The sequence below is a fragment of the Mastigoproctus giganteus genome, chromosome 6 (genome assembly GCF_048544385.1).
Source record: "Mastigoproctus giganteus isolate SK-2022 chromosome 6, ASM4854438v1, whole genome shotgun sequence".
Taxonomy (NCBI): domain Eukaryota; kingdom Metazoa; phylum Arthropoda; class Arachnida; order Uropygi; family Thelyphonidae; genus Mastigoproctus; species Mastigoproctus giganteus.
Window position 1 is genome coordinate 174103441 of NC_143580.1, and position 16989 is coordinate 174120429.

Genomic DNA, 16989 nt, shown 5'->3' on the forward strand with positions numbered 1-16989 from the left:
TCAAACAAGGCCATTCTGTGACTGCAGTATAAATGCATTCTGTGTAGATGGTCCTGCATTACTTCTTTAACCAGTTACTCAATTATTTTTTCTAGAACAGAAGGTAAGCTGACAGGCCTGTAATTACTCATGTGTCACCCTTTGCATCCTCCTTTGTAAATTGGGGATGCTGTCTCACATATCCAGCCCATAGGGACCTCCCCTAAATCCAAACATACTCTTGTAATTATGGTTAAGTGTTTGCTTACCTATTTTGCCGTCTCGCTTAATACAATTGGATAGATCCCATCCATGCCAGATGTCTTTTTTTATGTTTAGTTTCAACAATTTCTCTTCCAATTTCCTCTCAGTTACCACTACGTTTTGTTAGAATTTGATAGGCTTTGGCAACCATTTCCCAAAAAAAATTGCTCTTGTGTAAATTTAGACACAAAATACATATTCAGTGTACAAACTGAGCCGATTCATCAACGGTCACCAATGTGATTCAACCTCTTCCTTCTAGTGTTTACATAAGTAAAGAAGCCTTTTGCTGTTTATCTTTGCATTCCTTGACTGGAATTTCTCTTAATCTACCTTAGCTTGCCTGACCACCTTTGTGACTTTGCAGACTAGTTCATATCTACAGTAGGCTTCTACATCAATTGATAATTTATATGCATCCCATACATTCCTCTCTGCCACCGAGTCACATCAGTACATATGTCATCCATTTAGATCTGTGCCTTGAGCAGATCTCTTAGTTGATTTTAAAAAAAAAGCCTAGTAACTTCGACAGTTATTCTCTGAATGCTTCCCATTTAGAATTTGGTGTTAGTAATTTCATCAGTTAGTCCCATTGCATAGAATTTAAACCATCTGAGACCACTGTAGGCCCCTTTACGAAAGCTCTTCCTTCCCTTGAAAGTTGTTACATTTTTAAGTAAATCTCACATCGGCACACTGATCACTGCCACCTAGTGTGTCTTCTATCTGCATATTCTTAATACATGACAGGATGCCTGTGATAAGCAGATCAAGAGTGTTGCTTTCTCTTGTTGTTTTGCCTTTCTGACATGCTGGTGTTGGAAACAGTCATCCAATAAATTCACAAAAGTGTTGCTTCTGTGAGTGACCAACCCACAAGTTATAGCTAAAATCCCCCCTTATAACGCATTCTGATTTACTGGTCCATTCTATATATCTGTACAGTTACTCGTTATACTCACCACAGTCATTAGTCCTATAATTCCTGTTATTTACATTCCACTCCATTTAACTAACACTGAACTGAGTAGTGGCAGATGTTTGCAGTCATTCATTGCTCATTTTTAAAACATTTATTAATGAGACAAGAGAGAGCAGAGTTTAGTCATTGGATATTTAAGTGATCTATGCATTATGCATTTTCAGTTGACAAATACATGTATTATAAACAAGGTAACAGCAAAACTTTAGAAAACAAAACAAAACAAAAAACATCACAAGGTATAAATGAGAAATTTAAAAAAGTTCCTCATCCTGAGTTTTTTCTCTTTTCTTCTCTTCTCAGTTAGAAAAGAGTGCCATAAGATTAACTCATTAGGTAAGTGACTACAAGTTTGCAATTAAGAGCAGCACCGTTAGACTAAATTAAAGCATATTCAATTATAATAGTGATATATGACAAGTTTAAATTGATAGGCCCAGCTGTTACACTCTGCAATTACACAAAGAAAACATGTTTTGTTTATTATACCAGACTGGTTATGCCTGCTGATGCCTAATCTAATGCCTTTTATTTTGTAAACTAATTGAAAGGTTTTTTTTTTTTTTTTTTTTTGTTAACTGCTAGAGAAGTTTTAACTGGTTCTTCTTCAGTTAGTAGTACCATAGTTAAGGGAATCTAAGTCCTTTAAATTGTAAGAGTGTTTTTTTTCTCCAAATTTCAACACAGGAGTTAAATAATTTTATAATTACCACACTCTCTGCATTATAAATGTATTAATAATAATATAAGTTATGAAATGTCAGATTTTCATGGTATTTACCAAACCTGAAATTTAATTTTGTTTCTTTGTCTATTTGCTTAAGGCAGAAAAGTTGAAAACCACCACTTTATGGTATGGATTTTATAAAATCCCTCTTTCTATTATTTGGTTTTGTTGACTGAATTTATGGATAAGAAATAATTTTATTAAAAAATCTAAAAAGTTATTTAGCTTTCACTTTTTGCATTCTGTGTACTGATTTTTTAAAATAATTGTTTTGACCAAAGAATTATCTTTTATTTCTTTGTATTATCAAAAGACAATATTTTTTGTTATCTCTTACTGATTTTTACAATAGCTATATTTAACTTTTTAATAGGCTTGTCTTATGGATAGTCTTATAACTAGATTTGTTAAAGAATTAAGACAGCGACCATCTTGGGGAGAAAATGAAGTGGACCATTTGAGAGGAATTAAAGACAATGATGGTATATTGAATAAAATTTGACTGTAATGGTGTAATTCCACCAAAATATTAGACAATATGACATCCCAATATGATAAAATAGTCTGTTACTTGTTAATATATGTGAATGAATCTGTTAAAGAAAACATTTTGCTGCATTAGCTTGCAGAAAAATCTTTTTAACTTTATAAAACAAAACATTGGTAAAATATAAAAAAAAACATAAAGCAACTTGCAACTATTCTGGTACAGAGGGATAGAGGTTGATGAAGCACTGTGCTAGGATGCTTGAGATCCTATCGACTATGTATGCAAACAAGTTTACCAGTGGCAGTCTGTTCATAGAACTTATGGAAATAGTGATTCTATGAACTTTAAAATTTAAATTTAGTATCTTGTTTTTGTAAAATAGCTCAAACAATAGTGTTCCATGACAGTATAGTTAGTTCACCACTTTTCACTCCATTGGAGAAATCTGGGTTCACATCTTGTCAGAGCAAAGATGCTGCAATTTGCAGTATTGGAGGGACTGAAAAAAATGAATTGAAGCCTTTCCTGGTAAGAGCACCGTTTTGTTCCCCTCACTACTAATTTTGGCTCTTCCCAACACCTGTTTCAACAGATCCACATCCTTCCTAAAATGAGGCTTCCAGACCTGTATGCAATACTCGATATATGGCCCAACCATTGTCTTATACAACAAAATAATCATCTCCTTATCCCAACTGGTGATATTCCTGTGTATCATTGACAAAACCCCATGCACTCACTTGGCCTCCAGTCTGCACTGTTTAGTGAACTTCATATCTGACACAGTTGTCCACAGATGTTTTTCATTCTCCATTACTACACTGTGTTAGTGTTGTATCACACAGTTAAGTTAATCTAGGATTATTGCTACCAATATGAAGTACCATCCATTGGTCACTGTTGAACTTTAATTGCTACTTCTCAGCTCATGTATTTTGGATGTTTTTGAATTTTTTTGGATCTTGTTGCAGAAACATACCCTGTTTACTGTCATTAACCACCCTACCAACCTACATATCATCTGCAAATGTAGACATTGAGCCTGATATGCTTTCATCAGTATTTTTAATAAATATTGAAAATAGCAATGGGCCCAGCACTGAACTTTGGGGAGACTCTAGTAATAACATTTATACAAGAAAGCAGTGGCCATTGATAACAACTCTCTGTATCATCCCACTCAACCATTCCTTATCCAGGGCTCCAGAAATACAACTTAAATCTACTTGCCACAAAAAAAATTTGTTCGCCCATAGTATCTAATTTATATAAGTATTTTATAGATTCAGTTTAAAAACTGAATGTTAAATGTTATGATGACAAAACAAAAGTAATATATTTAATTCTTTTTAATTGTATCTCATAATGTGGTTGCCTTCACAACAAGATAGCTACTATTGAATTACTTCAAATAAATAATGCTTCTCTAATAGAGAAGGCTACTGTTATTTATTTTCAGCGTACCACCACCCAGACGATCGCTTCGAAGCTTTTTGGCTTCGTCATCAGTGGGCGGTTAGGTAATACAATAAGCCAAAGAGATGGCTTATTGTATTACCTACCCGCCCACTGATGACGAAGCCAAAAAGCTTCGAAACGATCGTCTGGGTGGTGGTACGCTGAAAATAAATAACAGTAGCCTTCTCTATTAGAGAAGCATTATTTATTTGAAGTAATTCAATAGTAGCTATCTTGTGAAGGCAACCACATTATGAGATACAATTAAAACGATGCCTTCTACGCTACAATCATAGCTCAAATATATGGATTAACTATGGTGTATTTACACCGATATTATATAGTTAATTATCAAAACCCATAAGGATTATGCCTAGTGCATTTAATTTTCCAAATTTAATTCTTTGTACACCTTACACATAATTATGCAGAAATATCCTTTCATTTACATGGATTTAAAATATATGTCACTAATACTTACAGTTCATTTACATAAGGAATTTTTATGTCCTACCTGTGTCTTTTCTTGGTTGCAAAATACCACTTATCCACTGATTTATTTGAAATAAAGTCCTGCAAGAGAAGGGCCATTCACATATATATAATTAATAAATCATTCAGAGTGGAGGGGGGGGTGCCTCCGTAGCCAGGTGGGCAGGAGCAGCAGTGCGTAGCACACGCTTCTTGATTAGACCGGGGTTCGAGCCCGTGACCACCAAATACGGAGGATGTGGAAAGGTCAGGAAATGACCACCACATATTCCCGGAGCAATATGGCCTTAGTTGCTAATGCTCCTAAAAACCAAATAACAACAACAACAAGAGTGGAGGGATTCTTTGATGATCTCAACTTTCTTTTTATTAGATTCAGTTGACTAAAATATCATTCACATGATGAAGTACTGGTAAAAAGGCTACAATTTCAAGCAGTTTTGAGAGAAATGGAAATCTGTTCTTGTTACTCATTGTTCTTTTTCATCCCCTAAGATCTTTATGTTTAAGTGCTTCCCCACAACTTTAAACTTGTACCACTTTTCTTCAAATTCAACAATGAATTTGATGAAAAAAAGCCTTTAAGTGGAATTTTTTTTATTTATTGATTTGAAATTTATTGTTTTCATATAACTTTTGATTTAAATTTAGTAGTGTACATATATTAACAACTTTACCACATACATGCCTCCAGGGCCAAGGCCCATATGCACAAATTTTTAGTAGTATAGTATTTTTTAGCAGTACAATATATATTTTTTTCATTTTCTGATTAAATTGGTGCATTTATTCTTTACTTGGCCTTGTAATTGCATAGAAACCACAGTTGATTTCCAGCATTGTATCGACAGTAGCATTTGAATCTGCCACCATTGTTTTCGTATCGATATAGCAAATACTGGTAGTTCTACAAAACTTGTAGCAGTGTAATCAGTATCAGGTGGTATCACCTGATACTGATTACACTGCTACACCTGATACTGATACCACCACTAAGTTCAACCGGTGAACCTTACGCCCAATATCTTCCATCATGCAGTATGATTGATGTCTTTTGAGGTTATGATGAACACCGTGGGGAGACCCAAACTTCTTAACATTTCGAGGGTACAGCTCTAAAACAGTGTTTTTTTTTTTCAGGCCAGCCGCTAGTGAATACACCGGACCGAACCTATTGGTAACTCTAGGAGGCTTCCAAATCAACTAGTGTATGATCTTGCTGCGTCTACTCTCCGAGATAGTGACCGGAAGGAGTCAGAGCAGTGTGTATCAGGGGGCATTGTTGAGGCCATGTTATGCCCAGATGCTTCACATATCCTTACCATGTGTACGCCATATCCAAAATGTACCCCCCTCCACTTTTTCTTACTATACAATACACCATGAATTATCAAACTTAATAGGGCAAACTTATCTGCAAAAAGATCTAAACCTCCAAAATACTTCCTTGTTCATTTCACAAATATATATGGTCTCACTTCTAATCTCAATGATGTTCATTTCCACTTACAGTCTGCCAAATGTACTTTTTCTGACAAATCTCAGTTATCAGTTGATTCAACCACTGCTCATCTCAGTTGCCAAAAATTATTCACTGAATGATTCCTTTCGCCTCAAAGATGGTACTTGTGCATATGTCCATTCTGATATTCCCTGTTAGAGACTAAGTAATTTGGAATCTCCTCTTTTCGATCTTCTAAAACCTCTCTACCTCATTCTGTCAAATTCATCTGTTTTCTCTACCATTCTCCCAACTCCACTAATCACTTGCAGCTCTTTGACTTCCTCTCTTTGCAACTTGACTTTCTCCAGTCTAACTTTCCTAACAGTAAAGTAATTTTCTTTGGTGATTTTAATGTTCACAACTCCAGCTGGCTTCTGTTTTCTAGTCAAACCGACCCAGCTGGTCGAGATGCTGAGGCTTTTGCAATACTAATGACCTTGCACAGATTGTTCATTTACCTACAAGAATACCGGACAATCCTAATCATACAGTCAACACGCTTGATCTTTTTCTCACAAACAACCCTTCTACGTATACGGCTGAAGTGAATGGTCCTTTAGTCACCTCAGATCACAGGTTGGTGATTCTCTCTTCTCCAATGGAGCCTGTATCTCATGGCTCTTTCCAACCTCGTGTTGTTTGGCATTACAAGAATGCAAAATGGAATGACCTGCGAGATTTCTTTTCTTCTTTTCCTTGGTCGGATTACTGTTTAAAAACTTCTGATGTCAACGTTTGCTCAGATCGTGTCAGTGAAATTATTCTTGTAGGAATGGAATCCTTTATTCCACACTCCACTTTAAAATCTCATCCTTTATCTAAACTTTGGTTTTCCAATAAATGTACTAAGGCTGTTCAAGAGAAGAATGTTGCATATCGTAATTGGCTTGTTTCTAATTCTTCAGTTTCATTTTCTGCCTACATAAAAGATCGCAACAATTGTAAAGCAGTTGTTAATCAATCCAAACTAGATTTTGAACAGGCTAAGAGTAGAAAACTCACTTATTGCCCTAATGGTAGCCGAGAATTCTGGTCTCTTGCCATAGCTATTGGCCGCAACTTTTGCCCATCTCTGCTCCCACCTCTGTCAAAACCAGATGGTTCTATTGTCAATTCAGCCATGGATAAAGCTGATCTGCTAGCATCCCATTTTTCTTCCAACTCATATATTAATGATCTTGGTAAAACACCTCCCACATTCCCAGCATGCTCCATTCAATGCCTCCTGTGGTCTTCTGTCAAAAGGATGTCAGAAGGATTTTGACAAATGTTGATGTTAAGAAAGCTCCAGGTCCTAATGGTATTTCTCAACTTGTTCTCAAAACCTGACACTCCTGAACTTACTCCAGTTCTTTGCCGCATTTTTTCACTTTCGTATTCCAAAGGTGTTTTTCCTTCTGCTTGGAAATTTGCTCATATCCAGCCAGTTCCTAAAAAAGGTGAAAAATCCCTCCCATCCAATTATTGTCCCCTTGCAATTACTTCTTCTCTTTCTAAAGTAGTGGAGAAATCAATTAACCACCAAATCTTAAACTTTCTAGAAACCTTACGTGTGATCAAAGGTCACCAGTATGGATTCTGTCAGTGCCGATCCACTAGTGATATTCTGGCTTATGTTACCCGTTTATGGACAAATTCAGTGGAAAAGTTTGGTAAAACACAAGCAGTTGCTCTTGACATCTCAAAGGCTTTTGATCATGTTTGGCATAAAGGTCTTCTGAACAAGCTTCCATCATATAGTTTGCCAACGGTTTTTTGTAATTGATCGTCCAGTTTTCTCTCTGACCGCTCGCTGAAAATGATGGTAGATGGCTCTCTGTCTTCTAACTTCTCCACTAATTCCGATGTCCTCCAAGGTTTAGTTCTTTCACCCCATTCTCTTCCTTTTGTATATTAATGACCTCCTTTTATTGACTGGAAATCCTATCCATAGTTTTGAAGAGGATTCCACTTTCCAGTGTGAAAAAATTGCATTCGACTTTCCAGTTTGATAAACCTCGCCCTGCTCAATCAGCTTCAACTTCTCGAATATCTGCTACCAATTCCTTAAATGCTGACCTCCGGTTAATTCTCTAGTGGGGCAGAGACAACTTAGTTGATTTCATTCCTTCTGAAACTCAGAAGGATTGAAATCAACCTTCATTGAAGTGTAACCTGTCATATCTCACAAAAAGGATTCTTCTGCTCCTATGCTTATCTTTGGTGGCACTCCAATGTCTTGGCAATATGTTATATCTCTTTTGGGGATTACCCTGATTTCTAATCTCTCTCTCTCTCTCTCTCTCTCAAATATTGCTTCCTCTGCATTGAAAAAATTTGGTTTTCTCTTTCGCTCTCAGCATTACTTTTCTTCCAAACAGCTGTTCACTCTGTACAAATTGCAAATCCACCCTACCATGGATTATTGTTCCCACATCTGGTGGGAACCAGATGTGGGATCTCTGTCTCATAGATGTACTGTTTCTGCTGCATGCCTTTTCTCCATTTACTTTCATGGGCACTGTTCTTCTGAATTGGCTTCTATAATTCCCACTCTCTCTTTCAAAGCAGTCTGAACGCGTGCCGCTACCAGCCAACATCCATTTATTGTCTAACTTCAAACTCACAGAACCAACTTTTCATCTTCCTCGTTCATTCATTCAACTGCCGTTTTCTGGAACAACCTTCCTTCATATGTATTTCCTGTAAATTACAGTCTACAGAAGTTCAAGTCTAATGTCAACAAATATCTTCTTTTGTCTTCTCAGCCTCCAACCCAAGCATTGTATGAAGTACTATAGGTTCTAACACCTCTCGTGTTTGGTGTTTTCATAAAAAAAAAAAAAAAAAAAAAAAAAGGAAAGCACAGACAGGATGCTTCCACTCCTGAAGGAACAAATGACCCACTCCACCAACAAAAACTCCAGCAATGGAACCAAGTACAGAATCTTGTCTCCCACAGACTATGTCCGAACTAACCTCATGGGACTCCACAATTCTCCCCCCCCTTCAAATGGACATGGATCACTGTGGTGGCCCTGATACAGAGACGGCCTATTGGCAACTCTTAATATGCTCTCCCTCAAGCAGATCTTTCCTTCCAACTCCCTGGGGATCCCTCTTCCCTCCTCACCTCCCCAAACTTTCACTCTGGTGGGGCATGGGCATGTCCCACTGAAAAAAAAAGGGGGGGGAGTCACCTTCACTATCGACCCCCATCCTTCCTACTTCAACCCCCCATGAAGTAGGAAATGTTACACAGCGTTCGCCCCACACGTCCAAACTTAAATTACAACAAAATTTTGCCTGACCTTTTAGGCTCCTAGAAATCGTCCTTTCAGCATACAGCCCCACGCAGCGCTCTTTAACGAAATGTTACCTGAATCAACCACAATCATTTCAACTTTTTTTTTTTAGGTCCTTACCACTGAAATTCCAGGAAAGTAGGTGGCAGTACCTGCCAGAGTATCACTTACTGGTAACACCTGGCTAGCCTCAAAGTGTTTCTGCTGCTTGCCTTTTCTATAGATACTTCCATGGGCACTGTTCTTTTGATTTGGCTTCTATAATTCCCACTCTCTCTCTTTCAAAACAGTCCGAACACGTGCCGCCAACATCCATTTACTGTCCAACTTCAAACTCACAGAACCAACTTTTCATCTTCCTCGTTTATTGATTCAACTGCCGTTTTCTGGAACAACCTTCCTTCGTACATATTTCCTGTAAATTATAGTCTACAGAAGTTCAAGGCTAATTTCAACAAATATCTTCTTTCGTCTTCTCAATCACCAACCCAAGCACAATACTAAGTACTATAGGTTCTAATACTCTAATACCTGTTATGTTTGGGGTTTCCATAAAAAAAATAAATAAAATAAAAAATTGGCAGATGATTATAAATTATAGCACTACTTATGCAATTTTATAATTTTTTTTTAACTTAATACATATAACTTGATAGGAGATATGAAATTCATATAACGTAACTCAGTTGGAGATAAAATTCGATACCGAAATATCATTGTTGAAATGAGAAGGGTTTTTTTTTTTTTTTTTGGCTGATGCTGTATAAGCTTGCTTTCTTGCATCATGTGCCTCTACTAATGCTAATATATATATATATATATATAGAGTGTTATAACTGCATTGGGATATAACTTTAGTATTATATTTTTAATTGTATTGAAATTGAATCAAAATCATACCTCAGAGCAGCAAAGCAAGTAGGAGTGCTTCAGGGGAGAACTGAGGGGGGGGTTGTCCTCTGAATCACAGCCTTTTGAAATGTACTGCTTGTTTGATGTTTGTGGAGCATTCAGAAATGGGACATGATATTTCCGAGAGGATTGTCTTTGTGTGTGTGTGTGTGTGTGCTCCATGTAAGGAGTGAGGAAATCAGGCGACAACTCAGCATTGTTATGGGCCTATATGAGAGCTTGAAGAATGGGGTAGATGCCCTCAAAGGATTTAAATTGAGGGGCCCATCAACAACAGAGCTTGCACTTGAACATCTGGCAACACAGTGGCAATCCCCAAGGCAGAATGCATGGACCCACAGGAACTAGTTGTTGTCAGTGACTCTATTGTCAGGGAAACAGGGAATATATTGTGCAAAAAGGATAAGTGGAGCAGGACCAGGGTATGTCTCCCAGGGGCAAAGGTTGATGACATTGTAGAGCAGATATAAATATGATCTTTATTGTATGGTTCATAGGTACATGCAGGTACCCTACCTTTACAAACCCTTCATGGCAGTAAGCCAGGGGTTAACAAGCAGCAGAAGATATCATCTCGCTGGAAATATAGTACAGACTAAGTACAAAGCTTAAATATGAGTAAAGCAAAGGACAATTATGTATTAATAACATCAAGCAGATTATATTAACTTTAAAAAATAAATAAATAAAAATAATAATAATATAGTCAGACTTCTCTTTAATGAACTTCCGTATAGTGAAATTTTCTATGTAGGGACCTTTGGTCATTACATTGAAAATAGTTTCTGTATAACGAAGAAAATTTCCATATAACGAACTTATTTTGAGAGACCTGTGTACACATTGTTCTCATCTCTGGCCTTTAGGCAAAAAGCTGATGCTGTAGAAAGCATGAATTAATAGCTAAAAGGATTAAGCATTAATCCCTTTAGCTTTTAATAGCTAAAGGCTTTAATTCCACGAATTAAGAGCTAATACATTTTACAATTTAATGGTGCCTGTAAACTGGCCAACCATGGCGCAGGATAGAAAAAGTTGGAAGTTTGGGAGAAGCCTTTACCCAGCAGTTGGTCAGCAATAGCTAAAAAGAAGTAAAACCTATACAATTTATACACTACTATGCCAAGAAGTCCTGCTGGTCAGCTGTCCATGGCCATTGGCAAAGATTAAGGCATATTCCTAACACAGGCATTGTCTCTAGTCAACCTATTTTCTACTTTAAGCATCCTATTAGAGAATTAGGAGAGTGATTTTCCTTTATCTCGGAAATTCATCTGTTTCAAAGAAATGAGTCATCCACACTTTCACTAAATTTCACCTGTCTCTGTTTACATGGTAGCTGCAAGTGGTCCCTAATTTCAGCTTTGTTTTAACTGCTGTGCAAGTTACCTTACAGTGTCTAAGAGGAAATCCTTGAGTGTAGTACAAAAAAGTGGGAGTGTAGTGTAGATCACAGCGTTAGAAAAAAAGAAATTGCCTTAAAATTTGATGTCCCTTCCAGTCATGTGTCAATGATTCTGAGAAACCCTGTTTCGATTCTCAAACTGTTTGAGGAAAGGGGACCCAGTCGGAAGCGTGTGAAATTATGCCTTTGGGAAGATGTAGATGAAGCATTTTTTAAGTGTATGAAATTGATTCGAGACCAAAACATGCCGATATCAGGGCTATTAGTAAAAGAAAAGGCAATGGAGTACGTATCTTTTCTGAGGCACAAAACATTCCAAGCCAATTCTGGCTTGGAATGTTTTGTTATTAGTAAAATTAATATTAGTAAAAGAAAAGGCAATGGAGTACGTATCTTTTCTGAGGCACAAAACATTCCAAGCCAATTCTGATTGACTGGACAAATTTAAAGAGTGTCATGTTGTTGTTGTTGTTTTGGTTTTTAGGAGCATTAGCAACTAAGGCCATATTGCTCCGGGGATATGCGGTGGTCATTCCCTGACCTTTCCACATCCTCCGTATTTGGTGATCACGGGCTCGAACCCCGGTCTAATCAAGAAGCGTGTGCTACGCACTGCTGCTCCTGCCCACCTGGCTACAGAGGCGCTTGAGTGTCATGGCTTACTCGAAAAAGATATTTCTGATGAAAATGGAATTGCAATCAAAGACTATCCCCATTGGAAAGAAACAGTTTTGAAAAAAATTATGGAGGTTTGTTTGTTTGTTATTTGGTTTTTAGGAGCACTAAGGCCATATTTCTCCAGGGATATGCGGTGGTCATTCCCTGACCTTTCCGCATCCTCCAGGCTCGAACCCCGGTCTAATCAAGAAGCGTGTGCTATGCACTACTGCTCCTGCCCACCTGGCTACGGCGGTGCCGGGAAGCTCTTTCTTCTTTGTGCAAAGATGACACTATTGTAGTTTTGCCTGTAGATAATGGGCGGTGCACTGTTGTCCTGGACAAGTCAGAGTATATTCGTAAAGCCCTCGCTCTATTACAGGATTAAGAGGTTTATGAAACTGTGAAAGTGTTGGAGGAGTTGGAATCTAAAGTTAATAAACTTGTGCATTCTTGGTTTTTAGCTAATAAGATTACCAAGAACGTCTGCTGGAAACTTCATGCGACAGGTTGTTGACTCCCGCAGTTTTATGGACTTCCAAACATCCATAAACCTGATATCCCTTTACTTCCCATTGTTTCTTGTTGTCATACACCTACATATGAACTTTCACATGCCAAGTTATTAGCACCCCTCGTTGGGAAAACTGTTTACACTGTTTCCAGTAGTACACATTTTCTGCATATTATTAAAGATTTTACTATTTCTGAGAACGAGTCTATGGTCTCCTTTGATGTGGTTTCTCTGTTCACTTCTGTTCCTGCACAACAGGCTATTGCCTGTGCAAGACATCTTTTGAGCAGGGATACCACATTGGGAGATAGAACCTCTCTCTCTCTACAGATGATATTTGTACCACTCTCAATCTGAGTTTAATGGGAGGCGTGATCATGTTCAATGACTCTCTCTTTCACCAAATACAGGGCACAGCTATAGGTGCCCCTGTTAGTCCTATTGTGGCCAATATCGCCATGGAGGAACTTGAGAGTCAGATTTTCTTGAACTTACTTATTCCTATCACTCTCTGGTGTCGTTATGTTGACGATATTTTTGCAATTGTACCCCAGAGATCAGAATCTGGGCTGCTGCAATATCTCAATTTCCTGTCACCCATCATTCAGTTTACGATTCAACTAGAGGTTGATAATACTCTTCCTTTTTTGGATGTGTTAGTCCAACGTGTGGATTCGCGTTTAGTAACTTCCGTTTTTAGGAAGCCAATGTGTGCAGGCCAATATACCAATTATGGCTCTGCGCACGCCCCTGGTCATTTACGTAGCACTGCTCATACTTTATTCTCCAGCGCTTGGACGCACTCTAGTTCGACTGGTGACAGGCAATTGGAGATTTCTAAAATTAGGGCGGAGCTTTCAAATTGCGGCTATCCACCTCATGTTCTAGATAGATGTGAGCTTCAGGCTTGTGAATTTGTTACGAAATCTAACCCACCTCATTGTCAGTCAATTTATCTCTACTGCCTACATCCCTTATTATCCGGGCGTATCGGAATGTCTTGTTAGGATTTTGCGACTCCGTCATATACGATGTGTGCAACTTCCGGGGAGGAAACTACAATCTATTATTTCTAAGGTGAAAACACCTGTTCCTCCTTTCCTACGGAGTAGTTCCGTATACTGTATTACGTGTCCGGATTGTGGGGGGTGTTATTTAGATGAGTCTTGTAGAAGATTGAAAGATCGGGTTTCTGAGCATGAGGTGGCTCTGCGAACTGCTAATTTTGAACGCTCCACAGTCGCCGAACATTATTGGGTCGAGCAGCACAATCTTGATCCCCAACGGGATATTGAAATCATCAACTATTCACGTGATTACCACCAGCACTCGTGGCTTGAAGCACTACACATAGCCACCAATAATAGTACTATGAATCACACGAGGAGAGTACACTTACACCTTATTATAGAATGTACTGTATTGCAGTGCGATGAGTGCTGGCGATCATCACATGTATGTAATTCTGCTTTACCGACACTAGATTCGTGATACATGATCACGGACAGCTGACTTGTGCTATTGTAACCATCAATATATACTGAAGTACACCATTCACAGGCTAGCTGATGAAGAGGCACTTCGCTTCGAAAGCTACTATGTATTTTAACACTTTTATTATATTATATTTTAACTCTTTTATCTTATTGTATTTTAACGCTTTTATCTTATTTTATTTCTGTTTTATCTTATGTATATATCATTTTTATTTTAATAAATTTATTTTAACCAGTTAGTCAGTTGTCGCAAGAAACTTGGATGATATAATGCAACCCGACGCATAAGGCCTGTTTTCTAACTAACCAACCTGTTTTCTAACTAACCAAACTCTTTTATCTTATTGTATTTTAACGCTTTTATCTTATTTTATTTCTGTTTTATCTTATGTATATATCATTTTTATTTTAATAAATTTATTTTAACCAGTTAGTCAGTTATCGCAAGAAACTTGGATGATATAATGCAACCCGACGCATAAGGCCTGTTTTCTAACTAACCAACCTGTAGATTCTGTTATAGATTTGTGGATGTGCATATCAGAGTTGGCAGAAGTATGGAGTCAGATGTGACGGAATAAGAATTGTTTCTCAAAAGCAGGGTTTGCTAAAATGCTAATTAACAGAGATGATAGGGATTAACCACTAGAAGATATTGATCAAACTTTGGAAGAGTTCTAAGCAAGGTTTGATCAGTGGAGAAATTGTTCTTGACAAATTTTTAGGAGTTGACAGTGATGTCATAGTAGTTGAATATCCGAGTGACTCCAACATTTTGGAGAGTATTTAAAGAACTAGTGACAATATCGATGATAAGTTGGATGAAAATGAGAGCAATATTAAACCTTCCTAACAAATGTTGGCAGCATTTGAAACTTTGCATCGAGGCCTTCAGTGGAAAGAAAATGTAACACAAAATATAACTGAGTGTTTAAAGTTTAAACAAATGCGAACAATTTTATGAACGGTGTACAGTAGAATCCAGTGTACTACAAAAAATAACCAAATATTTTAGACATTCTTAAAAGTGTACTAATAAATTGTGGGCATCATGTAAGTAGGCCTTTCTTAATATGTATGTATTAATAAATTGTTTTAAATGTTAGAAAATTTATTCATTCCCACTTCTTTTCCATCTTTTACTATATTTATGAATTTACAGTATTTTTCATTGTTGAAAAGGTTATATTTCTTTATAACAAAATTTCTGTATAATGAATTTTTTTAAGGGAACGATTTATTTCATTATATAGAGGTCCGACTGTGCATAACATTACAAAAAATAATTGTAATAAAATAAATTGGAATAACACAAGATAGTTTTCTTTAGTCAGGTTTTCTGTGAGACTTGTTGAGCCGGATTGATCTCAGATCAGTTGATAGCTGTGGAAACAACATGTGGATCTAAGATGAAACATCTGTACTTCTTGTCCTCTACGATTTTACACGTCGACATCCAGGAGTTGAACTAGATGGAGCTTCTGATAAGGGAGGAAATTATAAGATGTAGCCTCAAAGAGAGAGCAATAAGCTTGGGAGTGGTGCGGAGAACTGGTTGGGGGATCCACAAACACACGGTGTCCCAAATGTTGGGTGCTGAGATTCTCCCAGCAATCATTTTGATGGTGCAAATTAGTCTTCTTTCATGGATTAAGGCTGAAAATCTAGTTAAATTCAGTGCTTTGGCCATCGGTGTTGTGTTCCGCTGTGGTGGGAGACACTTCCAGGTCGCCTACTTCAGGAGTCAGTGTTCTGCAGTGTTTAATTGTTGTGTTAGCAGCCGAGCCCCACAACTATACTCCATACAGTATGCCTTCGAAAATCATCATCCTGATATACATTTTTATCAGATTTCTGTTCTGAATATGTAACAAGTGCTGCTTGGCAATCCACCATTTCGTATTGAATTTGGCACGCTCTTCTATATGAAGATGGAATTTTAGTTTTCAGTCAAAGATAACACCCATATCTCTTTGCTTTTCAACGCGGGGGATAAAAACTCCTTCAATTGCCAGCTGAATTATTATTGGTGTGTGTTTCAGCGAGAAGACCACTAATGGCAGATTTTTCAGGGTTAACTTGCAAGTTAAATCTCCTGAGGTACTGCTGTATTTTTGATAAGGTCTTGTTGATGGTTGCCATAGTGTCTATTGCTTCGTCAGCTGATTTTATTTTTGTTAAGAGCTTCAAGTCATTGGCATATGATGACTTGAATATATCTGTTCTGTTGTGTATTAACAGGTTATTTACAGCTGTAAAAAGAATGCCAGACGGGACTCCCCCACCTTGTGGCACGTCTGCTTGCCTATGGACAGTTAAGGGCACAAAGGTGATATTGTTGTACACGTCGTCAATGTTGAAAAAAAATGCCGTGAGTTAGGGTTGAATTTAGAAAATGTCTGCAATTCTGCCTAGACACGATAGGAGGGAGTTTGTGATTAGAGCCTTGTCAATCAATTCAGTCCTGAAGAGATTGTGCAAGGCTCATGGGGTAGAATTTTTCTCAGCCTGGTCTCTGCTTGTTAACAGGGGAGACTGCTTCTACAGGGATGGGATACACTTAAATAGAAAGGATGCAAGAATATTTGCTGATATTATTGAGGCAGCGTTAGGTGGGTCAGAAAACTGCTAGCTTCGGGAGATACATGGACTGATAGATTAATAGTAGCCACTAACAGAGGTGAAAGTGATTCTTGCACCGCTTCTACTGGAATGAGCAGTAGCCTGAAAAACAAGGCACGGAAGATTTCAGAGACTGCTGGGAGTCATCGCAGAACAAGTAAATACATGGGCTGTGTTAGGGTAGCTAAGAATAGGAACAG

At 37.7% G+C, this 16989-nt stretch overlaps 1 protein-coding gene across 4 annotated transcripts in view; it reads left to right on the forward strand.

The window, feature by feature from the left end:
* The window catches only part of Bili (FERM domain-containing protein 8 Bili), a 304472-nt gene that overhangs the window by 253529 nt on the left and 33954 nt on the right, over positions 1 to 16989 (forward strand). For 3 of the 4 annotated variants that reach the window (XM_090375504.1, XM_090375500.1, XM_090375501.1), the window contains one exon: positions 2329 to 2437. In XM_090375504.1, coding sequence (XP_090231630.1) covers positions 2329 to 2437 — 109 coding nt within the window. Of the gene's footprint in view, positions 1 to 2328; positions 2438 to 5535; positions 5588 to 16989 lie in introns of those variants that run through there. The other variant, XM_090375503.1, reaches the window with a different exon arrangement.